This window comes from Apus apus, chromosome 2, assembly GCF_020740795.1.
Source record: "Apus apus isolate bApuApu2 chromosome 2, bApuApu2.pri.cur, whole genome shotgun sequence".
Classification (NCBI taxonomy): Eukaryota; Metazoa; Chordata; class Aves; order Apodiformes; family Apodidae; genus Apus; species Apus apus.
Window position 1 is genome coordinate 69,512,412 of NC_067283.1, and position 27,939 is coordinate 69,540,350.

Below are 27,939 nucleotides of genomic sequence, written 5' to 3' on the forward strand. Positions count from 1 at the left end.
GAGGGCATAGCTGTAGGGCAAACATCTGTCAGGGTAAGTGGCACAGTAAAGCAGAAAGCCCATGGGAAGCCGTTCGGCTTCCCTTTTTTTATCTGTATATTTGCTCTCTTCAGTGAGAAGAGTTGTCTTTCAGAATTATCCTGCCATGAGATGTTTCTCACAAAACAGAAGTGCCACCTAGTCAGACATACAGACATAGACTCAAACGATCACAAACTGAATGGAAAAGTGTCAGAGAGTTCTTGGCTTGACATTTGACTAGTAAATGCTTAACATGGCTGGCTCAAACATGTTTCATTACTATGCATCAGTGCAATTGGCTTCAATTGTTGGCTAACACTTGGTTTTGAAAGTGTCTGTTGGGGCGTCATGTCATGTGTCCACTTTAACAAAAGAGACTAGTATCAGAAGTGTCTTTTTCACCTTGATCATAAGGTCTCTCAAAAGTGTGGGCTTTTCCCAGAAGTTACAGCTGCAAGAACAGTTCCAATACCAAGTCAAAAATCTTAAAACTTTATGAAAAGTTGGATGAAGTTTGTTGCTGCTCGGGTGAATGCACTCATCTTTCTGTCAGATTCTAGTAAAACTAACCTTTTCCCCCATAATATGTATCTATGCAGACAAACAAGTTTAATACACGCTGCTTGGAAGAAAAGCAACTGCCATCTGGAAGTAAGAATCTTGTAGTGGTGGGTTGATTTCCCTTATTAACTGAGAGAAAGGAGTGAAGTCTTATGCATGTGCTTCATAGTTCTCCCAGCAGGAGTGCAGCAGCTATTTGCCTTGGCTCTGAAATGGCAGCAGTACAACCAGGTGAAGCGATTTTTCTAAATGGCACCTGATTGCAGAGCACCTTGGAATGGTTGATGAAGTAGCTGCTGCAGATGTGCTGATGGGTACACAGTGATAGCCTCACAAACAACCTGGAGGGCAAGTGGAGAAGCAGGCATTTCAGCTCTATCAGTTCTCCATAGCCTGTGAGTATTAAGGTTAATCTTTTATGGATATCTAGGGGAAATCTCATCAGATTGGTCAGCAGTTCCCTTTGCCTGCTACTAGGTAGGCAAGGGGCTGTAAATATTTCTCAAAACACAGTTAGAGGCAGAGTCATTTGGCTATGCTGCCTCCTACAATCCCTAGTTGTCTTCTGGGGGTTGATTCAAATTACTTCTTTTGCTAGGGAAAGAAAAAAATTTGGATCTTGCCACTTGGGATGCTGAGTCCGTTTCTGACTTTTCTCCATTTTCTTTAAACCTGTACAAAGTATCATTGAAAATCTTGTGCTGTTACTAGTCACTGCAGTTGGTCTGCTGTTAGACTCTGTAAGATGACACCCTTTTTAAGCAGATTCACACTTCCCTAGCAAGGTCTGATAGTGTGCCTGCCTCGCAGGGGGGAGGCTCTCCTCTGCCTGCTGGGCTTTGTAGTTGTAAGGAAGAGAAATGGGACTAGAATTGACTTATTTCTCACCACCTGCAAACAACTGTGACCTGAGAGAAGATTTTCCTGGGATGAGGAACAGCAGCCTGTTCCCTGCCGGCTGCAAGTACTCTTATCTCCCACCCAAACACGAGGGAAGACTTGCTGAGATAAGGGGCAGGAAGGCATTGCTCACATGCTTGGGGAACAGGTTAGGAGGGAAGAGCTGGGACTGGGTCAGGTGGGCAGTAATTCAAGGAAGAATTGGGCAGTGTACTGAGATGGAAATACAAGTTTTTACAAGAGAATGAAAGGTGGCTGCTGGTGGTGTTCATGCCCTTTGTGTCTGTCTGTGAGGGAGGGCAGGAAAATCCAAAAGGTTCCTGAAAGCTGCAAAAGTAACGGGGAGCAGCTGTGCACCAGCTGCTTCTGAGATCAAAGAGCAAAGTGCATACTAAGAAGCTTTGCCTTTGGGGAGTTTTATCTACCATGGGGAAGGAGAGCCAAATCTCTGAATGCAGAAACAAGCCTGGGGCAAGCTGGTTGCATGAGAAGTAGAGGTTTTTGTTGTCCCGGTATGCGGACAGACAGTGATAAGATACTCCTTGAGAACTAGGGAATTGCTCTGCTTTAACCTCAGTCCTTCTGAGCTGTGCATTCCTGCCTCTCAGCTGGTGGAAGGAAACAGAATTTTGTTGAGACGTTTCTGGGGGGTAGCAGAACCAGTGGGAATGGGCTGCAGAAATCATGCTTTTCCAACCACATGCTTAAGTGGTTACATGTATTTAGAAACTGATGAGTTTGGAACAATTAGAGAACAAACTTTAGTGGTGACAAAGGGAAGATAAAAGCGGAGGCAGCTGGATAGCGCGTGCTATGCAAAATCACTCTAAGTAGAATATGTTTGCCTTTTCGGTTTGCAAATGCTGATTGAGTCAGGAACCTGTCTGGAGAAATAAAGGTATGTGTCCCACAATGGCAGGCACAAGAGCCTAATGGTGGTGATAGTATTTTGAGTGAGGAAGGCAATATTAGAATGGGGGACTCTAGAGAAAGAGATAAGGATGAGAAAAAGAACTTTCACTATCAGAATAGATTCTAGAGATGTGGTTGCAGAGGGAAAGCAGGGAGATTTGGCACACTGTATCTGGGGCATGTAGGAGAGAAAGAATGAGTGCTAATCTAAGGCTGCTTGAAAGGGAGGTGACAGGGCTTAATGGAAGAAGGATGAGTCTTGTTTTGGCTGCATCATGCTACTGTTAACTAGGGAATATCCATTTTGGAGAGGCGAGCCAAGATGTAAAATGGGATGTCTGGAAAAAAGCCAACAAGAAAACAGGTTCATAATGTCATCAGCCTGCGGATTGCATAGCAATTGGGAGTGAGTGAGATTGCTCAAAGATGGGTTATAATGTTTTTGTTGAAAAAATTTGATGTGCTTTTATTATTCCTTGCCACAGGCTGCCTCTTTTTGATTTATCTTTAAGGTTTCTGAGTGTGTTACAGAATCACCAAAGATGTAAAACTGTCTTGAGATAAGTTGGATGATGTTGATTTTTCTGTTAGTTGCAATTAGCAGTTGGGCTGCTCACCCAGTGCTACAGAGCCTGTGTGTAGAGAGCACTACTGCTACAGGTACTGCAAGAATTAATAGGTATGGCAGGCAAAAGGTAAAAAAGGAAAATGAGATCTTAGAGGGGTATTTCCACACCCCCTTTTCATAGCTAGTCTAGTACCGTAGCTACAAAATTATAGTTACTCTGGTGTTAATTAAAGATTAATACATAAAATTGACTCTGTCTTTAGTGTTTCTTCATGTGGTAACTGTACTGGAACATGCTTGAACTGTTGCATAGAATAGAGCTTAGTGCAAAAACAGACTAATGCAAACAAGTGGGCTATTAAATAACCACCTTCTGAATATTAACAAGAATTTCAGAAATACCTGCTATAAACTGAGGCAAGTCTTTGTAAATTAACAGCCTCTGTTTCATCCTTGGAAGTAGCTTCCAGCACTGCTTAGAAAAGAAGCTTTAATACAGCCATATACCAGAGCAAAAAGGAGGAGGTGAAGTCACTTGAGCAGTTTTCAACTTTCCAGGGAAGCAAGTTGCAGGGTGCCTTGGCCATGCCAAGTAGCTTTTAGCTGGCTTTATTAGAACAATTTACTGGGCTGTATTTATTAGAAAAAGGATATGGTTTACTTGGGTAATTGAAGAATATCCTAAGCAGTGGTATATGCTGTTCTGTCCTCCCACTGTAGAATATAGATGACCATGGTATTATTGTTGATGTGTAAGCCAAATGTCTAGGTTCAATAGATACCAACAATCTTTCTGCATTATATGCCAGCAGGGTTGCAGAGAATGCAGAAGACTAAGTTTAATTATGTGATTGCAGGTGAAAAATAGCACTTACCATGAAGACAAGTATTTCTAGTCTTTTGTCACTGATTGAATTTTTACCTTTCTTCAGTGCTACCAAACTGAGTGTGCATTTTTAAAAGGATATAGCTTAAGGCTTAATGGAAGCTGGTGCCGCTATACTCCGTTTTCAAAAGTTCTTGTAATTTGGCACTGGGATAAAAACTTTACTGAACTAGGCACCACACTGCCACTGGGACAATGCTGATTATAATTTATGAAGAGACGTTTCTTCTTTGATATTGGAGCAAATTAAAAGTTTAAATTGCCAGCTTTTGCAAAGCAGGCACAACACCAAGCAGTGATACATTGGTTCTTGAACCTCTTTTTCAGTTAGATACTAAATCCAACTTCAGAGCTTCTGGTGTCAGAACAGGGTATCATAGCCCCAGAAACTTATTTTAATGTGCTCAAATATTTTTGTAAATTTTATGATGATTGAGTATCATTTGTTTTCTCACAGTTGGCATAAATGCTATAATCATGTGCTTGTGACTGACTTGACAGCAAGGTGGTAGTGTGTTCCAGTTCTCACTCAAATTTATACTTCTGTACAGGATGTTGTCACTCACATCTTTCATGTTAAATACTGTGGAATCACAGTCTGAGACACGTGGAACCTCTGTAGCTGCTCTGATGTAAAGGTCAGTAGGAATAGTAGGCACTTAGCAATTCAGGGTAATGGATGCCTTGGCCCAATGATTACAGGTATTTGTGTGACCAGCATGGGTTTGCAAGGTCTACAAATAAATCCCTGAAAATTATGTTGGTACATTCAGGCTAATCTCTAAAAGCAATGGTGACAACATGATTTTGAAGACTTTTGAGGCTCTGTCGAAGCAGAGCATTGTGGTGCCTACTTGTAGGCAGTTAATTTCCCAATGGCATTGAAGCGTCCTTCAGGCTGGATACTTGGTCCTGCATTTACTTTTGTGCTCAGAACAGAGATTCAGAAAAGTCAGCATGCTGAGTAGTGAGCTACCTAAAGCAGCTGATAGTGTGAAGAACTACAGTGCACCTTCAGATTCTAGGTCTGCCTGCTCTGATGGAAGTAAGGGTTTGGGCTTTTTTGGGGTTGGGGCAGTTTGAGATGGAAAGGCGAAGTTGTCTGAAGAACTGTGTTAGAGACATCTGGGTTTTGATTGTAGCTCTGATAACAAATTGTTGGGTGACCTTCTACAAGTAACTTTGCAGTCCTGTTCTGCTCTGACACTTTCCCATTTATTGCAACAGGCTTAGGGGTGCTACTTGCTTTGTAAAGCATTTTGAGAGCATCACAGGTTATTATTTAGCGTTCACAGAATTTACTTCAGAACTTAGAATAATCTCTTGCCACATCCGTTTTCCTCTGAAGACTGCTGATGGGAGAGGGAGGGGTGGTTTTGACCGGGGCTCCAGGGCAAAACAAGTCCTGTCTTTACCTGCCTCGAGGGTGATGTAAGTGAAGGAAGTGGTATGAGGTTTACCGTGCTTAAGGCAAGACTGTAATGTGCGGGAAAACATGACTCCACTTAGTCGGCAGCATTGCAGAGAACAGAGGGATGAAGGGTAACTAAGGGTAACATGAAGCATTTGGGATATTTATAAAAATGTGAAATGGCTTTTCTTCTTAGAAGAATGGTTGCGCATCATTAAAGGCTACAAAAGCGAAGTGGGAACATGCTTTCCAACTCAGGAGGAGAGCAATCCTTAGCAGTTGCTAATCTATTTATGTTCCAGTCATGCTTATAGTGTGGCTTTGAGGTCTGAAGCTCTTGTAATTGCCTGGAATATGTCACACTGCAGCAACATTCATTGTTCTGTTCTCCCCAAGAGAAGACTGAGGTTTTTAGCTGTAGGACTTCCCTTTCAATCGAGCAGAGAGACATGGCTAAATTTCCATGTATTGTTTTATTCCACCCTATTAATTATGGCTTCCATTATAAGCATGTCAGTTCTATGTGATCTGGGCAGAAGTTGATGCATTTGGTGGGAAGCAGCCAGAGCTTTATTTTGGGGATTATACTTGAGTTTTAGGAGCCAGGTTTTGATCTCTGTTGATAGAAGTCCCTTAAACTCTGCAGGATCAGTAGGATGCTTGTTTGGTTCCCTGATTTTTCAAAGGTCAGAGACTTAATTTTTTTCTTTAATTTTTTCTCAACTTCTTGCTGCCAGTTTTCCATTGTTACTCTCCAAGCAATGCTCAAACATTTAGGTGTTAAGCCAAATAAAATAAGAATGAAAAAGCTTCGTGCCTTGCATTAAGATTTTGAGGAGCAGGATTCAGCAGGGATCAAGGACAGTTTCGGGAAGCTGTGTAAGATGTGGCTTCAAAAAAGCTTCCAGCTCAACCTCACCCATGTTACTTTGCATGGGAGCTTCTCTCCTTTGTGCCTTCTGTTGAAGAGAAGTGAGGGCTTTTTAGATAACAAAGAATTCCTGTAGCTTCCTTTGAAGTCCCAAAGGTATTGCTGGCTGTGGCAACCTCTCTGTATAGCTTCTGTGGAACCAGCAGCTTGGAGAGTAGCTGTGACACTTCCACATAAGAAAGCACACATGCTCTATGCAAAGCCCCACTATTGTTGGTAGACTGTGTGAAACAGCCTATTTTTATTATATAGAATAATTTATTCTGTGAATGAAAATCTGCACTGACTTCTCCTCTCTATAGGTGTTGAAAGTGGAGTTGCTGCTACGTTTCAACTAAATATGAGACTTTAGATACAGGTGCTGTTCTCCCTGCTCCTTTCGTAATGCTTGGCTAGATCAAGTGAATTTTTTGAGGACCTCTAGGGAGGGGAGCTGTGAATAAAATAGCTTTCTTCATTCCTGTCAGAAGGTAAGTCTGTCTCATCCAGGACTGCTTTGGTACTTTGTAGTCTGGAGCAGCTTGCGCTCTCTTTCCTCACTCCTGGATGCATTGGTGGGTTGGTTCAGAAAGTTCCAGTGCTCCTGGACACTCTGGAGTTCTTGGCCTCTCTTCTGGAAGTGTAGTCTGGTGACCGTCGTATAAACGGAAAGCCCTCAGCACTGAGAGCCCACTGTCCTCTCTAACTCACAAATGGTACTTCCAAGATGATGATGGGTTTTGTTTTTTTTCCCCCTCAGAGGTCAGTCATTTTGGGAATAACGGCCATTTTCTGAAGGACCCAAAAATGTGATTTGGAACCAAAGTTAAGGGGTCAAAAGCTGCAGTGGTAACAAAGGACAGATGTTTGGCTGAAGCTTTTTCAATAGTGTAGAAATTGCTTCATAAACCGGATTTTGTCAAAAATGTCATAGGTGCTTGTCCCTGTAAATGGTGAGGATGTGGAAGAAGCACCTTGGGTTCTTAAAGTGTGACAGCTCATACAGTTAATACTCTAAAATGGCTGTGGTGCCTCCCTTCTTCCCTCTGAATTAAATTTCAAGAAAAAAGTGGATAAAGAAGACAACTGGAATTTAGAAATTGGTTTTGGGCTGAGATTAAACATGAGAAATTTCATCTTGGATCTTTTAGATAGTAATATAGAAAAAGATACAGTATTTTAAGATTAAATTGTATTTCTCTGAACTTGGTAAGGGTCTTTGGAGCAGAAGATGACAGAATGTACTAAGATGGTTGATTTCAGTGCATATAGAGAGCTCCCAGGTTCTTCCATAATTTTCTGAATTTGGTAAAAACATGTTTTTTTTCTGCCTAATTAACACATAGCTTACTGTGCCAAATACCTCTTAAGCATGTTTAGATTTAGTCCAGTTACACTCAGACAAGAAAAAATATCACCCTCTTCTAAGAGAAAATCTACAAATACCAGAATCTGCGGAAAAATCAAGCAGCTGATCATCATTGTAATAAACCCTCTTGGTTTCTTGCCCTTATAGAACTACGGCAAGGAAAAAAACCTCTAGATAAATGCTTATGAAAGGCATTTAATTTTTTTTTTGTTGAACTACCTGCGACTATGCTGGCTTATAAGTAAGTACTGTTGTTGATGGTATGTCATTGGCTAAACCAGCTGGTGATGGTGGCCACTAGAGCTGTGTCCTCCTATCGGCTCTGAGCTGTTCTGTGTGACCCTGAGTGAGGAGTACTGAGTCAGATTTTTCAAAGAATCCTGTTTCCATTTAGAAGTAGAAATCGCCAGCAGCCTTCTTGTGGACTGCAGTTTCTCATGACTTTGTGTCTTTAGTATGGGCTTTTTAAAATTTATTTAACTCTCACAGATATTTCACTGTGTGTGTGTGGTTTGAAAATTACCACAGTAAGTTTTATTGCAGAGGGGTTAAACTTGATTCCTGCTGTCTGAAACTTTTCTGGATGTTGTCAGTTAAGGATTCACCATTAGCACAGGGCAACAGTACAACTTTTGAGTACTTCACTGAAACTCTAACCAGTTCTCATTCTGATCACAAACTCCTGGCAACTGTCTCTGCCTTCTGAGGTTTCCTATCTTAAAAAAAAAAAAAAAAATAATGAAAAAAAATTGGAAAAAAGTAAAATTGCTGTTACTAGAAAAGGGAGACTAGAGGAGAAAGGCACTGTAGAGTGTTTCACCCAAGCTAGTGCTTCCAGACTTGATTGGTTGTTGCTAAACAAGGTCCAGAAAGTTTGTCCTTGTCCCATGGTACTGTTGTTAGACATGTAGCCTATTAAAAATTGTCCCTGTAGCTGTTCTGAGGGTGCTATTGCCAGCAGAATAATGACCTATTTACCAGGTTTTGGGGATACCAGGGAGTTACCAAGGGGATCTGTTGCTGCTGCTTCTTTTAATTCTCTCTCAATAGCATCTGGCTTGCCTTGGTGATGGAAAAGATTGGTACATGGAAAATCCTGAGACAATCAAGAACAGTAATGGTTTGAGATAGTGAAAACATGTTTCAGGATATTGTAAAGAGCTAGGGGAAGCTTTCTGGGAAGGGAATTGAAGCCAACCAAAGGGAAGTCTGGACTATTAAATTAATTAGCCTGTCATGAGGTTTTTGAAAGCAAAGATGGAGCTCTATTAACATGTTGGCTTCACGGCAAGTGAGAGCTGGCTGGAGCCTGTTCATCTGCATGTGGTTTTAGGATGAATTAAAGTCTTAAAGCCTGTGGGTTTTGTTGAAAAATGACAGAAAGAGGCAAGTTGGCTGCTAGGAGTCGCAATCACAACAGAGCCAAAATAAGCTTCATATTTCTTAACCCCAATGTCACTGTGAGGTCCAGATTATCCCAGCTGATGTGCAATTACAGAAGGACTGGGTATTGTGAGCTGCCAGGTTTTAGTGAGAGGGGGAAAAAGGAAAATAAACTACAGTTGTCCATTATGTAAATGCATGGCAGGTATGAAAAAGACTGAGTTATTCAAACCTGATAATGTGTATGTGGAAAGGGAGGAGGCGGCTACAGAGTAAGAAAAAGAGCTAGGGATGTGAATAAACTGGAAACTCAGACTGTGACTTCAGTTTTTGGCACAAGTCAGAGGAATAAACAAAGCACTGAAATAGCAGGGGGCAGGGAAAAGAGAAGTGTCAAGAGTAGCATAAGCAGTGAGTCTCAAACCAACGTGCTGTGCATTGTGCTAGTGGGCATCAAGTTGGATTTGTGGGAAAGATGGATGACAGCAAAAGAGACTAAAGGGTCTGAATGAAGGTGACCAAAAGATCTCTGTGCTCCAGTCATTTTTGGAGCCTGGTATGAATCGATTGCAGCTAAATGGGACTTCAAAATGGAATTCTGACATAATGCTAGGAGAGAAATGGGCATTCTTTTTATTAGAAAAGATGCAATTAGATAATATTGTGATTTATATTATTCTGAGCATGTGGGGAGCTGGCATCAAGGGCTGAGAAACTAGCAAATTAGAAAGGCCTGAAGAGAAATGAACTGGATCCCAAGGGACTGCTTATTCTCTCCTCATACAAATTATAATTAAGAAAGAGAAACTTATTAAAAATAGGCAACACATATAGTTTTGGACAGATTGTAGCCAACAATGAGCTTATGGCTTCATGTATGTGTGAATAGATTAGGAGTCTAAGTGTCTTCGGATCTGTAACGCTGTATAGTAGCAGCTCTGGGTAGGTCAAGCTAGAAGGGTGCCAAGCTTCCTCAGGGCCCCTGTGTTTCTTTTACAGGTATTGCTGACCTCTACAGATGGTGAATGGTTTTACTTGTCCTTTGTCAAAAGCTATTCTGAGCATCCGTAAAGGTCTGCTTCAAGGTTGCTGTTGGATAAAGGCAACCCAACAGTGAGGGATGAGGGGCGTTGAATCTGAGGCTGGATACAGCACCGATCAGAAAGATGGAAGGACTTAGTGCCCAGCCTTTTGGGGCTCCTGTTTCATATGGCTCTTGCCCCTTCCCTCAGTAAGCTTGAGGGATACCATTCTTTACAATTTTGTATTTCCATACAATTTGATCAGGAGTTGCATAGTTCCTGCTGAAGAAAGAAAACTGCTTTTCAGATTAACTCTTCTAGGCAGGAAATCCTGTGCAGTTAAAACAGCAGTGCAAAACCATTGTGCTGTTCAATCTTCTGGTTTATATATATATATTGTTTACAACAGAGAACATCAAGGAGGATGTCTGATACCTACTTTCAGAGTTCCTAGAATTGCTTATTGAACTTTCTTGATCCAAAATTATATATGATGGGGAATCTTTCAAGTGAAGTTCTTGAAGCAGTGCTACAGGCTTGGGGAGGAGTGACTGGAGAGCTGCCCAGCAGAGAGGGACCTGGGGGTATTGATTGACAGTCAACTGAACATGAGCCAGCAGTGTGCCCAGGTGGCCGAGAGGGCCAACGGCATCCTGGCCTGCATCAGGAATAACGTGGTCAGCAGGGCCAGGGAGGAGATCTTACCTCTGCACTCAGAACTCGTGAAGCCACACCTTCAGTACTGTATTCGGTTCTGGGCCCCTCACTACAGAAAGGACATTGAGCTACTAGAGCGTGTCCAAAAAAAGGTGATGAAGCAGATGAAGGTTTTGGAGTATATGTCTTATGAGGAGCAGCTGAGGAAGCTGGGGTTGTTTAGCCAAGAGAAAAGGAGGCTGAGAGGAGACCTTATCGCTCTCTATAACTACCTGAAAGAAGGTTGTAAAGAGGTGGGGATCAGATTGTTCAATGAAGTTACAAGTGGTAGGACAAGAGGTAATGGCCTCAAATTGCACCACGGCAGGTTTAGATTGAATGTCAGGAAGAATTTCTTCACTGAAAGGGTTATCAGACAGGAACAGGCTGCCCAGGGCAGTGGTGGACTCACCATCCTTGGAGGTATTAAAGAGTTGTAGAGACATAGTACTTAAGGATATAGTTTAGTTAAGGACTTGTCAGTGTTAGGTTGATGGTTGAACTCGGTGATCTTTAAAGTCTTTTCCAACCAATGTAATTCTGTGACTCTGTGAACACAACCAGGTGGGTTCTGAATGTCTCCAGGAATGGAGACTCCACAACCTCCCTGAGCAGCTTGTTCTAGTACTCTGTTACCCTCAGAGTAAAGAAGTATTTTCTTATATTTAGGTTAGACCTCCTGTGTACCAGTTTGTGACATCTTGTTCTGTCACTGGACACCACAGAGAAGAGTCTGAACCCATTCTCTTGATTCTCAGCCTTTAGATATTTATAAGCACTAATGAGATCCCATTACAATGGGCAAAACTTTGTAAACTTACTGGGGTAAGCTGTTCAGCAGAATATACATGTGAAGACCGCACATTATGCATTGTGTGCGTAACATCAGCTGTTTGTATCATAAATGTATTTTAAATAAGGGATTTTAAAAACTTAGATCTAAGCAACATTTATTTCTCATTTGCTTTTATGGACAGCTATGTTTCTAAATCTTATGATTGCTCTCAGAATTATCAGTCTCCACCACGATCCTAGAGCATAGGTTTATTATTTTATACAAATAATCAAGTAGGGATGGGGGGAAATCTGTAGCTAAATTTTTTTAAAAGTCAGGTTATTTTTCCTTTGCTTCAGGGCTGTGCAAACTGTAATATGCATGTAAGTTAAACTGTTTTGGGGCTGTTTACCCATTCTGGGCATCTAGCCAGCCTAACTTACAAAACTGCAATTATCATGATTGTTAGGAGTAGTTCCACTTCTTCCTTTGGATTTCTTCTGCCTTGCTTCCTTTCTTCTTCAAGGAAGTCTTAAATTTTCCTGTCAGTTCTGAGGAGACCCTGATTTTACCCTTAAGGGTTCCCACAGAGACATGGAGTCGCAGAGGCTCTCCAGCTCTCTGACAAGTGTAATCCTTCCAGAGGCAGCAATGAGCAAGAGTATCAGTCCTTGAGATCAAATCCCTTCTGGCCCCAACCAGCAAAGCCAGGTCTTGCTGCTAGGAAACCCACAGTGTTCAGGGATTTTTAATTTCACGGTTTAACACAGGATTTCTAAATACACATCTAATTTGAAGGCTGAGAGGCTTTGGCTTTTGTATCATTCCCCATTTATGGCCACACCATTCCTCTGGCAGTTGCCAGCAGTTGGTTGTTGAACGCTTTTGAAGTGTTTTGATGTCCCTCCATAAAACATGAATCAAAAAGAAAGTCCTGGCACCAAGTGCTGGCCAGCAGCTTTTGGACTGTGCAAGTACCATGTAGCACCCATGGTTTCAGGGTCCCTGAGTAATGCAGTGTTTACTGTGCTGTTGCCTCTGGCCTCACAGTCTCCAGCAGGAATAAGCCACTGCTGCTGGCAGGCTGCTATGTAATTCTTTTCCAACTCTCCCCAGTCTGCTGCTTTGTCTAGATGTAGATGTGGCTTTAGCTAGCAGGGAGAGCATGCTAGGGGGTGCAGTTTCACATTGCTGGGGTGAGCTGGGATCACAGCTTTCTTCAAGAGAAAGCCTGCAAGGTGGTGATAGCGTGTTGATGCAGTGGGGAAACGGGGCAAAGTCTGTAATCTTAGCGTAGTTGCACTCTGCTGTTTTATCATCAGTGATTTGCAGGGTCATGTATGGCAGCAGTCCAGGCATGGCGCATGGACGCCTTTGTGCAGCTCTTCGAGCAGAGCTGCTGGAACAGATGTAAAAGATCCTCAATCTCAGCTCCCATCCTTGCAGAGGAGCTCTGCCTCTCTTCTGTTTCTTGTATGTTCTGGGTGGGATGCTCTGGTTCTCCCTTGTCCATGCAAGTGTTTTCAATTTGTGTTGAGGCTGAGAGAGAAAATCCAGTGCTTATCTCTCTTGTGACGTGTAGAGCTGAGCTGCTGTGTCTTCAGTGATAACACGTTTCTGGGGAACGTGCGTGGGTCCTTGCTGTTAGTGCTGGAGCTCTTCTCGGGTTACATTTGCTCTTCATCAGTATGAACTAGGAATGACAGAGATAGGGAAATAATTACGGTATGGCAGGTTACTGTGGATTGCTGGCCAGAAATTTTCCAGCAGGGAATTTCCTGGGTTCAAACCAACTTCTTGGGATACAAAACTCTGCTGAGGCTTTCTGAAGTCTCAGAATATAAAGTTAGGGACTCTGTGCGTGTCTCTTTCCAGACAATGGAAAATTACTTTCAGTCAACCAACCTTTCTTCTGAGGAATATGGCTTATTTGATTAATTATTTTCTATATATTAGTGTTAGAGGCTGCTGTATAACTTGCTTATTGGGTTTTGAAAGTTTAATTATAAAAATCAATTTACCAGAGGGTGAATTGAAAACAAGAGATTTTAAGTGACATGCTAAGAATTGGTGATAACTGGTTCAGTGGCAAAATTGCAGTTTTAATGCTACTATGTCGAGAACTGTCTAGAGGTATATGTGCCACATCTCTTCTTCAGCAAGTTTCACTCCCAAAGTGTTAATTTGCCACACGATCAATGGGTGGATGTATCCTGCTGTTAGGAAGTGTCATGAGGGAACTGAATGGCATTTTTATATAGCCTAACCAGATATTTCCCAAAACTCCTCACAGGTTTTCAGGTTTTGTGATATCTCAATAATAGCATTCTCGTGTGCTTACTGCTTTTCATTGAAAATGTTCATTGACGGCTTTTCATACCATTTTAAATTGAAAACGATGTTTCCAACCACTTACGTTTAAACTGTTTAATGTCCATTTGCTCAGCCACAATATCTAAATCTGTAAGCAGAATATCAAAGAGTTGAGTGCATGTGAAAAACTACTGTTGCCCTCATCTGAAAGGCTGGTAGTGATTCTGGGGGATATCCTGAACTGTAGACCTTGCCGCTTCATCTTTTTAAGGATTAAACACAATAGTCTATCTTCCTGTGCCAGGACATTTCAGAAGCATTTGGGATCTGAATTGTTTTTCAAGTGTTTATTCTACTTCTAGCTGGTTTATGTAAGGTCTCCAGATTTCATGCTTTACATCATGAGAACTAAGAATTTGCAAGGATCTTCTGTTGAAGGAATTGGAAATAATTCTGCTACCCCGCAGACTAATACCAATAACTGCACATGCTTATGATTCAAAGGGAAAATAAGTCTATTTTCATGAGCTGAAATAGATTGTTCCAAAATGTCCAAAAGATTGTGGAGTTGTTGCCCCTGGTTACTCCATCAGGCTGTTGTGGTTTCTTTTGCTTCAAGAAAATTGATGTCAAGACCTGACTTTTTTCCTTTCCTTCCCGTGGATGCATGGACTTGTTTCATTTCTAGCCAGAATACAATTTTCTGTCAGCGTGAATGAACATGTAATTCTTTTAAAGACATTAAAAAATGAAAGTGTGACTTCAATTATTCCTAGACACAATATAATGCTGGCTTCACAAATACTTACGTGGCTGTTACTGCCCAGCTCTTGAGATCTCAAAGTTAAATTTGCAGACTCCTGTTTTGACACAATTGATCTTCAGAAGCCTACCAAAAAGCAAGCAGAAAAACTTGTAATGCTTTCTTATTTTGAGCCCCTTGTTTCAAGGGGCCATCAAGCTTAAAAAACCTCCCAGCTCTCTGCATTGTTTTAATTTTGTTAATGGTTATTTAGCATCCAAAATAGTTATTCTAGTACAGAAGTTCAGGGTTTATCAGGTTTCCAGCTTAAATCCCCACCACTGTTTCTGAGTATAAAGCCTGTGAGAGGAAGGGTGGGCATGGTGGAGAGAAAAAAAGGAAGAAATATGGGGATGTGTCTGTCTTTTGACATTTGAACATGGAAAGAATATTATTTTGTCATTTTTACTTTACATCATATAGTATATTTTGCCTTACAGCATGATTTCTATATAAGTGTGTGTCTCAGTTATCCTGGCTTAGCAGGTGGTGGTTGGTTGGTTGGTTAGTTTGGTGGTTGTTGTGTTGTTTTTTTTAATACTGTTGGATTAAAGATCCCAGCCTAACTTGACAAGCTCAGTGAATTCCAAAAACATTGTTTGTAAGGAGCAACACATCAGCATTGCACAAAAGTTGCTACTGGCAGCAGCCAGTTTGCTCAGCACATGATAAGTAGTGACACTGAGGGTGGCCCCAGTGACTGCCTTTTCCACTGAAACAGATGGTACAGTGGATTTAGTGAAATTAATGAATAAGGGGGGAGGCAGAGAAGCAGGACTTTCAAGATTGTTTGTATTCTAGGTTTTGTCTGGCAAACAGAACATTTTCCTGGAGACAGAAGTAAAGGATTATAATGAATGAGTCTTGGAAATCTGCACCTAGGAAATACTGGTTTATTACAGCATTACAAGTTGACTTCTCAACCTGCAGAGTTATGTACTTGCTCTATAGTGTGTGTTTAGTAAGTCATATCCACAGGACATAGTAAATGTGTTATAGTGGACCTAAAGGCTCACAATGTCTTCTTGAGGATCCCATGAGGTTACATTTCAGTATGAGTGCCAGTGGCTGGATTACTGTTCAGTATGATTGAGGCAGATCTTGAAAAAATGCAGAACTTCAAGGAGCTTGCTGAGGCCAAAGCAAAGCTTCAGGTACTGTAATTTGTTTTGAATAAATATTGCAATCCTCTTTTTCCTCAAATAAACAAATACATTATTTTTCTTTGATCTTTTTATTTATGCTTTTTAACAGACAGGGTAAAGGATGATCCCTGTCTTATCTGAAACATGGGAGTTGATCTGTACTTACCTCTGTTCTGGGTGATCTTGCATCATCATCCAGCACAAGATGGTGGGTTCTCAAAGGCTAAAGCATGTAGTGTTGCAGAGCCTGATGAACCTGTAGTTCTAGCCATGGAAGTTGTTTTCTGGATGATGACTGGATTGTTGGAAAATGAATGTGGTGGTTGTTGTTTTTGTGGAGTTTTGTTGGTTGGGTGGGTTTTTTTGTTGTGTGTTTTTTTTTTCCACAGAATGGTAGAAATTGAAAGGGATCTTTTTGCTCAAGCACAACCATGTAGAGTTGGTTGCCCAAGACCATGTTAATAATTTTTTTGAGTATTTCCAAGGATGAAGATCCTACAGCCTCCTTGGACAATCTGGGCACATGCTCAGTCACCATCACAGTAAAAAAGTGTTTCCTGAGGAAAATCTGAAAAATGTTCAGGGGGAAACCTCCTGGGTTTCCATTTGTGGTCATTGCTTCTAGTCTTGTCACTGGACACCACTGAAAAGAAGCTTGGCTCCATCCTCTTTGTGCCCTCTCTCCAGGTATTTATGTACATTGATGAGATTCCCCCAAGCATTCTCTGTGTTGGTCCTCCAGGAGATAGGAAGGTGGTTGGAGTCCCCCGTGAGGGCCAGGGCCTGCAAAAGTGAGGCTTGTAGTCTGCATACTTTTCGGCATAGGTGCTGATAATGTGCCCCACTCTTCGGTATGGAACAAGTATATATCCACATGGTGTTCTTGTCAAGTGCATCTCTCCCAGCATTGAGGGCAATAAGAATGAGGACTTAAGACAGAATAACTGCCATCCCTTTATTTCCTCCTGCAGCTCCCTTCACTTCTTACCTGCTCTTTCTTGGTGGTTTCTAATTCCATTTACTTGTATTTTTTCATGTGCTGGAGGGATGAGGAGGACCAAAAGAATTCCATCACCATCTTCTCATTTTGTATTACACTTCAACATCTTTGCACGTTAACTTGCTCTTCATCCCCTGAGTACCTCACAAGGTAATTGTGTTTGGTGTTTGTTTGTTGCTAAGTCTAGTGCAAGACTTAATCTGCCAGTTGTGTGCCCCATGAGATGCAGACCTGTCAGTGAAGTATTTTTTGCTATACAGGGGCTCCTCCAGATGCTGCTTCTTTTAGAAAGGAGACTCCACCTGTGTGCCATCTTCAGTATGACTTACGGTTGCTAACTCAGGCTCTGCAAGACAACCTGTGTGCTGACAGCTACTGGCAGTTCCTTAGGATGGAAGAAACACATACCAAACTCTGAGCTATCTCCTTCTGCTGTCTGCAGAAACATACCTGTCATGTCCCAGATGAATGTGAAGTGCCTCAACTTCCACCAACAGATCTAGGTGGAGTATAGGATCCATTTATTGAAGAAAGTCTATCCTGTCCACTTGGCCAGAAAAAATGTTTTGTTGCTGCCTCATTCCCTAGACGTTTGCAGTCCTATTTTATCCACTCTTTGGATAAAGTATGAAATATATCAGTGACAAATTAAACAGCTTCTAGTTCAGCATTAGGTGTTGTTTTTGTTTTTTTTCTATTCAAGTGTGCTTGATTTTAAGAAATGAACCTAATCTAAAAATTATTTAATTATCCTGAGCTTTGTTTTCAGAATGATAATGGTGCAGTTTCTGAAGCACAGAAAAGTGTCTTTTAGCAATGTCAGCAATCCAGTGAAGGACTCATTGAAGGAACCTGCTTCAAATCCTGAATTCATGCAAATTAGGACATTTGAACAAGGAAAAGACCTATAGATGAGTTCAGATCTTCAGATTACCCCAGAATATCTTTTTTTGTAGGTCCGTTTACCCAGGGCTAACACCTTGCTCTGCTTTCTATTTTTGCTCAAACTAACATATCAGCAGAAGGTGTGGTGACATTTACAAAGGTGGCTTTCAAACAGTTCCAGGTACATTCAATCCATGGCTCTCTGGTACTGTTCCTGACCAGGAAAAAAGTTCTTATTTACTTCCAAAAGGTAATATATAGTTATTATGTAACTATATATTATAATATATAACTATATAACTAGTTATATAATTAATAAATATATAAACTATATATTATTAAAAATAGTTGTTTATAGTTCATATGTTAACCAATTGCTTTGCTAATATATAGGTAGGGCAATTGTTCAGTGACACGGTGTGTATGGTTTCGTCTGAACGAAGGACTTTTTCCAAAGCCAGGCATTTACATCATTACCAACTTATTCAAATCTTAATATGCCAACTGTAGAAAGTGTAACAGCCTTCTGATAGTAACACAAAACATGAAGCAAGTAGAATTATTGTTCCAGTTGAATTGCCTATGCCTTCAACTGACATAATTCTAAATATCTCTAGATCCAGTCTCTGTTACAGTGAAGTGCTTTCATAATCCTCCATCTGAAAGTGATGCCATCTATGCCTAAGTGCTTCTTAAAGATGCCAGAAAAGGGATCTTTCTATAAATTTGAGTCAGTCTCCAAAAGGTTTAACATTACAGAACTGTAGGCAAAGTATTGTTCCTTCTTCCTTTCAATAAAATCAAATTCAATGAAGGAATTCTCACTTTACCACAGCATTGTAGAGAAAACGACCCATCTTTAAGAGACTGCAAAGCAAGTTCTTTTAGAACTGTAACAAAATAAAGAGTAAAATGACTTCCTATATGTATTCTTTCTCCATCCTCCTCCTCTAAAACTTCCATGTAGTTTACAACTCTGTAATTTTTAACTTTTCATTTGAAGGAAATAGTTAAGAGCTTATATAATTTTAACACAATAAAACAAAGATCGAAGGCAAGGTTTGTTTCAGCAACTCTTACTTTACAATCAGAACTGAAATGGCTTTGAAAAAGACAACTCTATGAGAACCACATTTAAAATGTGTTAAGAAATATTAGTTTTATTTAACCAGTTTTCACAGCTGAATATTTATTCTATAAAAACTTTACAGATTGTACAGTTTATATATAGTTCAAACTACTAGAACAAAAAAGTAGGTCCCACAGATGCAAAAATACTGTACCAATCCAAGGTAAAAGGCAGATTTACACACTGTACAGCTCTCCACTGGGAAGGGGAGGTGGGTCAGTTCCAAGTAAAAACTTCAAAACTGTACAAAAATAAGGTTTGATTTTCTTTTTCATTCTTCATAGTACATTCAATAAGATTGCAAGCACAGATACCCAAGTAATAATAGGTATCTGCAGTCAGGAATCAATAACCACTCCTGAAAGGAATGCAAAATAGGTCTATTTACAAAGGGCACTCTTTTACACCATACTGTATATAGTGTATATTTAAAATAATAAAAAAGCATAGACAAAGAACATTAAACATCTAATATAAGGTAGTTGTTTTTTTTTAAAGGAGTTTTCTTTTTTTTTACTTAATAGTGTGCCAAAAGAATTTTAACTTATTAAATAATATATTCTAAGTGAACCTAAAATTTATGAACATAAAATGCATTTTTGGTGTAATACATCAATTAAACCAGCAAGTAGGAAAAAAAGAACAAAGAACAAAACCCAAACTGTATATAAAGTAGTATTCTCACCCAGCAACAGAAGCACTTATGTAGTTTTTTTAAAAAACAAAACAAAACAACCGAAAACCAAATAAAAAACAAACCCAGAGAGACTATTTTAAAACCCACTAAATCTAACTTATAACTTAGAATATTCATACATAAGATATTCAGTGATTCACTAATACTGCAAAACAAGCTTTTTTGTTTTTTGTTGTTCCCCCCCCCCCCCCCTTCCATTCCCTCCCTTTTCCCCCTCATTCCCCTTTCCCAAGAGACAGTGGTTTCTTCATGCTATCTGGGTAAGAATTAAAGATATTCCTGCCCCCTTCGTCCCACCCCTCTGTACCTCCCCCCAAAAGAATGGTCAGAGTGTTTTCTTAGCATTTAATCCTGAGCACACTCTCTTTTTGGGGATGTGTGTGATCTAATCTTAATAGGGTTAAATACCCCAACATTTTAGAATGTTCCATTACTTGAGGTAATTCAACCTTCTTCTGAGACTGTGCCTCTTATCTTAGCTGACTCCTTGGGCAGTGAAAGTGAGGGTTGGCTAATACCCGTTTCAGTTCTGTATTCTAATGAAAAAGAAAAGCATTATTCCAGACTTCCCTGCCACACAGAAAATAATGCAACACCATTCACTTTTTAATCCATTCTCTATTGGATACAGTACTAGCCAAAGATAGCAAAAACTAGAGCCTTTAAAGAGATGTTTGGTAGTGCACTCTATTTTTTTTTTTTTAGCTTGTGTGTGTGTGTCTCTACATACACACTGTCACACATATTACATTATATATATTTATATATATATATAAAAGACATATATATATGCACACACAAGTGTGTGTGTATATATATCTATATGTAACAATCAGGGAGAAAGGAGTTTTGTTCAAATTTAAGTGATACAGTACTTTTAAACCCCTTGACAATAAAAGGGGAGAGGGGGAGGGTCCACTCCTGTTCCCAAGCAGACCAAGGGGTGAGTTTATGTAGGTTTTTAAAATGGGCATATTTTGTTTGCCCTGATGTCCAAGAAATACAATTCCAGTGTCAATGGGCATCTCAGAACTCATCAATTTTCTTCTGCAGATACTTTAGCATTGAGTCCAGCCCTTGTGCTGAGCCCCAGATTTTCTTCAAAACTTCACACTCCTTTTCATTTGCCTGTTCCAAGTCCACCTTCATGATATTGCGTACTAAAGCTTTGGATTCTTCAAGTACCTAGGGAAAAAAAAGCCAAAAGGGAGTTGGGGTTAGTGCTACGTGAGAACTGAGCGACGTGTGCACTTACATGGATGAATCATGAGGCTGACTGTGAACTTGAGCTTCATGGACATAGTATGACCCTAAGAATCATTTTCACAGAGCCTCTCTCATAGCACAACACAGGATTTTCTTTACCCTAAAGCAGCACAACTTACAAGTGCACTAAAATGTTGAAATAATGACAATCATAAAATCATAGCTTTGACTATCTGTGTGTATATATATGGCTTTATACTGATAACTAGAGAAAACTCCAACTCCATGTTGGTGAAGGCTGATCAGAATGCACTGTTGTCTAGAACTGCTCTATCCAGGCGGACCTTGAATCTCTGGAGCATTTAAAATAAACTAAAAAACCTCATTGGCTTTTCCAGTAAAAAAAAAAAATTCATCCATTTCAAACCCATCTATTTCTAATGCATAGAATAGTTTGTACTGTATCTCTTGTAAGAAAGCATCAAATATCGATAGTTTTAGCTTTCTTTTGCAACTGCCAGTAGTGCAGACAACCATGAATGCACTATGTGTTTTAATGTTCTTAACCACAATGTACTGTGGCATATGATAAAGAAGAGTCAGATACAAGCTGGAAAAAAAATAATCCCCAGAAACAGCAATATACATAAAATGTGTTAAAGGATGTTGCTAAACTGAAATGCAGTCCTCGTTCCTTGAAAATTGTGTATTTGAAGACAGAATGATGTGGTCTAGTAATACTTGGATTCATTCTTATTAATTTCATCATAAAAATGCATTACAAGAAAATAAAGGAAACTTACAACTGAATTACATGTGACAAGTTCCTTAATTCGAACCATAACTTCTTGTGTGAATGTTCCCGGCCAAAACACTTGAGAGACGAGTCCTTTGGCACAAGCTTCCTGCGCAGTCAGCTTCCTTCCACTGAACAACATTTCATTGGCCTGAAGGGATAAAAAGTTACTTCTGGTATGAAATGTAATGAGACAAAACTCGTTAAAGGAAAAAATGTTCAAAACAAATAAGGAAAATGCCTGCACTATTGGAAATACTTTTATTATAGCTCTTCCGACTTTTAATTAATAAGGAAAAAGATTTGCCTACAGGCAGCTGAGCATTGTTGTTGACTATGCTATGTCTGTAGTTATAAAAGTACAGAGGTTTATGATTAAGGGTTAAATGTGAGAATGTCTTTTGCCATTTCCCATTTGGGAATGTTCATGAGTTCTAGCTTTCTTGCAGTATTGCTGACTTGATTAACTGTATGTGGGGTAATAGCTTGTAATGCCTGGCAGATCTCTAAACCAGCAATGAATCCATCAGTTTGCCCTTTATAGGAATGTTAAATGCAGCAGCAAAATCTTTGCTAAAAATCTACATTGTCTATAAATTATAAAGATAACAAGGTTTGGGCAGCAGACCTCCTGGGAACTGCTAGTATTGTTAGAAAAAATGGTTAAAGATTTTGCAACTAAAATGTTTTTTAATACTGAAAATGTTTGAAACCTAAATATATAGTTTATTTTCAAAGGTCTTCAGTGGTATTTCATTTATGATGAAACATTTCATATAGCTGGATCATCTTAGAATTTGACCTCCAAAATCCACTGAGTGAGCAAGACATATTACAATTTCTGATCAAATTCATAAAAAACAAACATCCCTGGATGTTTTTGGAGTTCAACAGATAAACCCTTTCAAAAGCTGACTTAGCAGTCTTACTAAAAGAAAACCATGGTTTAATGGTACAGAGTACCACATTCTATGCAATGAAGGAGTCTAGTTCTCTCAATCTTTATTTGTAATTATCATATACTTCACTATTTAGCAGCCTCTCCATTAAAAGTTCATTCTACAATCATGTACACTCATGCTTTAATTCTACCTTTACTGAAGTTTCTTCTATAGTTAAACTTTTTGTGACATCTGCATGGAAATAGCCAGTGAAGATTAAAAACTCAGTAACTGTCAACCTCAAAAAAATAATAAAAAAAATTAATCAGTTTTACTGTTTCTTAATTACTAATTTACATTGAAAATTTGACAAAGCCGTCACTGGACTCTTCAAATATGGAAAATAAGGCTGTTATAAACCACCCAAACCTGAAAGGTGTAGCATTTCTGAGATCAAAATTATGCATTTTTAAATGTTTTCTAATATTGGAAGTTTTGGCAATTACTACAGCAACCTTCAGTTAGGGAACTCAAGTAACTGTAGGTAAAGGTCCTGCTATTGCCATTTTCTACATGAGGAAAATTGCAAACTTGTAATGAAATATGAAGTCTGCGTTCTACTGGCAGTTTGGTTGCTGCCTCCCAGACCATTTGGCATGTAAAGAAGAGATGCTGCCAAAGATCTTTAAAGTTTATCATCTGCACATCTCTTATAAGTCAATATGAAAAGTTGTCATTCACATATATTAGTTTAAAAAAAAAACTTGAAACTAAAGATACAACTGATGTACCACTATAGTTCTACCTTCTGTGAAAGCAAAATTAAATATACAAGGTTCATTAACTATCACACCCATAGCTTCTGATTTTCCGGATTATATGTGAACAACTACTAACATTAGCCAAAAATGAGTGATATACATAAATTTGTCTAAAACCAGGAATCATTTTCCTAAGGACATATAGGAACAAAAAATTACTCCAAAATAATTTTAAAAGATAGTTAACATTTGTATCAAAGATCAAAACAAGGAGTCAATCTACCTGGGACTTGGGAAAGGCAGAATTTTAAGTCAGCTGGTCAGGTCTACATATTTTTCCCATGTATCTTTGGTAACAAGGATAAAAATGCTAGAAAACCTTAATTTTTTTAAAAAGAACCTCAGTAGGAACTGCTGACTTTCCCTGAATGTGAAAACGTACAAATGACAAAGGTGCAGTTATCTTATTTCTGCCATCTGTAACAGCATTAGCAGAAAACCTCCCATGGAATGGGTACTCCCATTAGTGTTCTTGGTTGACAGGTTTTGAAGGGAAATGTTTTGCTCTGGCATCTCCACTTTTGATCTATACACAACATATGGCAGAGTCCCACTGCTAAACAAGTTGTAGTAATAGAATCAGACCTTGCATCTGCTGAGAACATTAACACACTTCGTGTTTTTACTTTCCAAGAAATATAACACAACAATAGAAATCAAGATTATAAAAATATTTCATTAATATAAGATGCTTATTAATGACCTTCATTTTCTACTCAGTTTTTTGCCTTCCACAGAGGGACTTCACTGGATCATTCCTCTGGACTTTCTCAGTGTTTTGGGGCTAACAGGGGACCTCTCCTGCAAGCCCACAGGCAGTAGCTGCCATGGGACATCTCCACTCTCTTGCACTACAATCAGGACACAGCTTGTCTGAGACCCTGGCTGCAACATGGTCTACAGGCACTATGGATAAGTTTATCCCTCATGACTGACAGAAAAGCATAGGGAATACTGCCAAGAGCAATGGGACCGACAGGGAAGCCCAGCATCTAAGGCTTGATCATATGGCTCCTGTGATCCAGGACCAGAAAACCAGACCAAGAGCTCCACAGCAGACACACAATAACAGACCTCCCCAAACAGAGGTCATCTTAATCTCTATTACAGATAGTTTTCAACACTCAAATGCTCAGTTTAAGAATCTAAGATTCTTGGTATTCCCAGTGCAGTATCAGTTTTGAAGCCTAAGGCCTGGGCTTCAGATTTTCAGTAATAAATGACCTCTGTTGAACATGTTCTCTGAAAACCCCCTCCACAGCAGACCTGCTCACCAGCAAAGACTGACAATGGTAGGCAAGATATTTCCAAGAATCGTGCAACAGAAGGTATTTACGTTAACTGCTGATGATAAAAAGAATGCACTGAATCTGACTTACAGGAGTTAAGGGTGGGACTAATATTGCTGAATTAATATATTTGTATCGCATTTTATCATTCATACAGAGGCCTTAATTCTTTCTTTTATCGGGTATTTTAATGTTTTTCCCCTAAATGTTTCTAATTTTACTCATGCCATCTCTTCTTCCTGCTGACTTCTCTCTCCCTTCTATAGCTAGAAAGCATGCTACTTCAGTACAATTTTCAGTATGGATTCTGATTGTATTTCCTGAAATCTGCTGAATAAAGTATGACTTTGTCCTGTAGAGCACTGACATTGCTATGCTCCAGAGGGCTAAGTGACTTTTTTGTTTTTCCCTCCCCTTTCCATATTTATGGAATTGTTATCACTGGAAACTTTCGACTTAAATCTTTATATTTAAAAATGGGAGCATTCACAAACACACATGAAAGAATATAAATACTGGGGAAGAGCTTCTTGCATTTTTTTTTTGTTCAACTTCTAAAGAAACAAAAAGTAACGACCACAAGTCTCTAAAGGATGGGGATGGATGGATGGGATGGATGGATGGCCAAATAAAAAGGGAAAGGAACAATCAGTAGTTTGAAACATGCTAAGATATTAAAGATACTCTTATAAAACTGTTCATCTCTTTCAGTTACCTTTTCTGTTCTCTTCTAATAACTAAATCCAGACATCACACAATTAGTCATTAGATCTGTTAAAAATGATATATTGATATCTATATTTTTACATCAATACCGACAGGGCAAAATTGGCTTTTATAATTACCAGAAATTTAGGAAAAGCAGGTGTATCTGAAAGTGCTCATTTCATGCTGCTACTGTTCAAATTGGAAGGGGACGTAGGTCTAACAGTTCTCAAAGAACACAGCATAAATAATCAGAAGCAACATGAAAAGTATGTAGATAGATTTTTAAATAGCTTTTTGTTACATTTGATGTTTTCATCTAATTGGAAGGCAAGAAAAGGGTTACTAAGTAACACGTGGCTTATGTACGTTTTCAGCAACAATGCAAAGTGTTACTTTTTTTTTTTTTTTCAATCCAGCAATACTGTGAATTGAGTGCAAGACTGACAAAACCCCATCCCTCACAGATGTGATTTGGGCTATTTCTTGCATAACACAGTGAGGAAGTTTGCCACAACTTCTTAAGAACAAGTGCATGAAAGCTGAATTACTTCTTCTGCACACTAGCACGACACTGCTAACAGCAGGTGACACAGTGCTCTGCTATGTAACAACACTGAGTATAGACCAGCCCATTCTCTGCTACGCTCTGATGCTGTGCTCACTGCAAGACACTGGTAGCTGGGCCTCAGGAGGCACCAGCAGGGAAGGTGTGTCCTGGTATGCAGGACACAACACTTCTGCCACCATCAGGGTTAAGGGTGCCCATGATGTGGGATTAGGTCCTGTGCCTTTCTGTTCTGTGCACGCAGGTGAAGACTAGGTTGCAACAGCATGGAGCAGAGATGCTGTACATACTGGTTTCTCATGAAAGGTTTTCATGAGAGAAAGGAAAAATAAACACAACAAAGCAAAGGTAAAAAAATCTTGACATCACTCTGGATAAATTATCACAACTGCATTGTGAAACTGTCAGCCCTTACCCTGCAAGCTACTTACAGAAGCCAGGCCCATTATCCGAGGGAATGTGAGGGATGAACATCCATCTGGACTTTGTCCAAAAGTAGTGTAAGGTGTCTGAAACCAAGCCTTCTCATTAGCCCAAACCACATCACATAGAGGCAATATAGATGCTCCAAGTCCAATAGCTGGGCCATTTACTGCTACAATGATTGGCTTCTTAAACTGAATAAAAGTATTCACAAAATTCCTGAAGAGAAACAGAAACATGCACTCACTCACTACAGACACAGAGAGAGCAAAATACACCACCCCCTGAAAACTCAGTAACTATTCATCTCCACGGGAACATCACTTTCAAAACCAACATAACCTTCCCTGAGCAGGGAGTTAGCTTCATGGGTGAGGGAGAGCAGTGGATATCAACTCCCTAGGCTTCAGGGTGAGGCCTTCAGCACTGTCTCCTGTAAGACAGTCAAGCTGTTGATGTATGAGCTGGATGAGCAGATGGTGAGGTGGACTGAGAAATGCCTGAATGGTTGGCCCAGAGGGTAGTGACCAGTGGCACAAAGTCTAGTTGGAGGTCAGTAATTAGTGTTGCACTCCAGGGGCTCAGCGCTGCATCCGGTACTGTTCAACAGTTTCATTCATGATCTTGATGATGGGGCAGAAATACGCTCAGCAAGTCTGCTGACAATACAAAACTTGGCTGATACATTAGAAGGTCATGCTGCCATCCGGAGGGACCTCGACAGGCTGGGAGACGTGTGCTGGCAGGGATCTCACAAAGTTCAACAAGGGGAAAAGCAAAGTCCTGCACCTGAGCAAGAACGACTCCAGGCACCAATATATGCTGGAACCCAAACAGCTGGAAAGCAGCTCGGCAGAAAAGGATTTAGGGGTCCTGGTGGACACAAAATTGAACTTGAGCCAGCAATGTACTCTTGTAGCAAAGAAGACTAATGGTATCCTGGCCTGCATTAGGAGGAATGTTGCTAGCAGATTGCAGGAGGTGAGCCTTCCCTCTGCTCAGCAGGGGTGTCCAGTTATGGGCTCCCCAGTGAAAGAGATGTGGAGCTACTGAAGATGGTCTGGCAAAGGGCCACCAAGATGACTAAGGGACTTTCCTCTTCTCATGTGAGGAAAGGCTGAGAGATCCAGGACTGTTCAGCCTGGAGAAGAGCAGGCTTGGGGGAATCTCATCAGTGTGTATAATTAACTGAAGGGAGGATGCAAAGAGAAAGAGCCAGGCTCTTTTCAGCAGTGCCCAGTGACAGGACCAGAGGCAATAGGCACAAATGGAAACCCAGGAGGTTCCCTCTGAACATCAGGAAACATTTTCTTACTGTGAAGGTGACTGAACAGGCAGCGAGCCAGCAAGGTTATGGACTCTGCCTCCTTGGAGATATTAAAAAACCCTGCCTGGTCATAGTAATGGGCAATCTGCTGTAGTTGACCCTGCTTGAGAGGGGCAGGTTGAACAAGGATGACCTCCAAAGGTCCCTTCCAACCTCAACAATGCTCTGATTCTGTGAAAGATGAGCACTTCTCTCAGCGCAGCAACACACAGTAATTGGGCAGGAGTGGATCCAATGCCCCCCCTAGAAGCACCAGCTGATATGGCACTTGTGGAATACCTACATGCTCCACAGCCCTCTCTTAGGAGAGAGGTGCTCACCTCTGAGCACCAAAACCATGGTCACAGACCTGCTTGGTCTTCACTGTGTTTTTTTCTATATATATGCTTCTAGTTTGCAGTAGTTCAGCTCATTTTGTTTAAACATTAGGTTTGGCACTTAGTGTTGCAATGATATTCACTAGTATTAATCTACTCCTCTAACATATCCATCATTCCACTGCTTTGAATGTACTATATCAAGTCACTCATTCAATGCA

At 40.1% G+C, this 27,939-nt stretch overlaps 1 protein-coding gene across 4 annotated transcripts in view; it reads right to left on the reverse strand.

Annotated features, from left to right (window-relative positions):
• Positions 1 to 19,687: 19,687 nt before the first annotated feature.
• CDYL (chromodomain Y like) overlaps positions 19,688 to 27,939 on the reverse strand; it is a 249,479-nt gene continuing 241,227 nt past the window's right edge. For 3 of the 4 annotated variants that reach the window (XM_051611659.1, XM_051611657.1, XM_051611654.1), the window contains 3 exons: positions 26,083 to 26,293; positions 21,395 to 21,538; positions 19,688 to 20,570 (listed from right to left, as the gene is read on the reverse strand). In XM_051611659.1, coding sequence (XP_051467619.1) covers positions 20,412 to 20,570; positions 21,395 to 21,538; positions 26,083 to 26,293 — 514 coding nt within the window. In that variant the 3' untranslated portion in view covers positions 19,688 to 20,411. Of the gene's footprint in view, positions 20,571 to 21,394; positions 21,539 to 24,876; positions 24,965 to 26,082; positions 26,294 to 27,939 lie in introns of those variants that run through there. The other variant, XM_051611658.1, reaches the window with a different exon arrangement.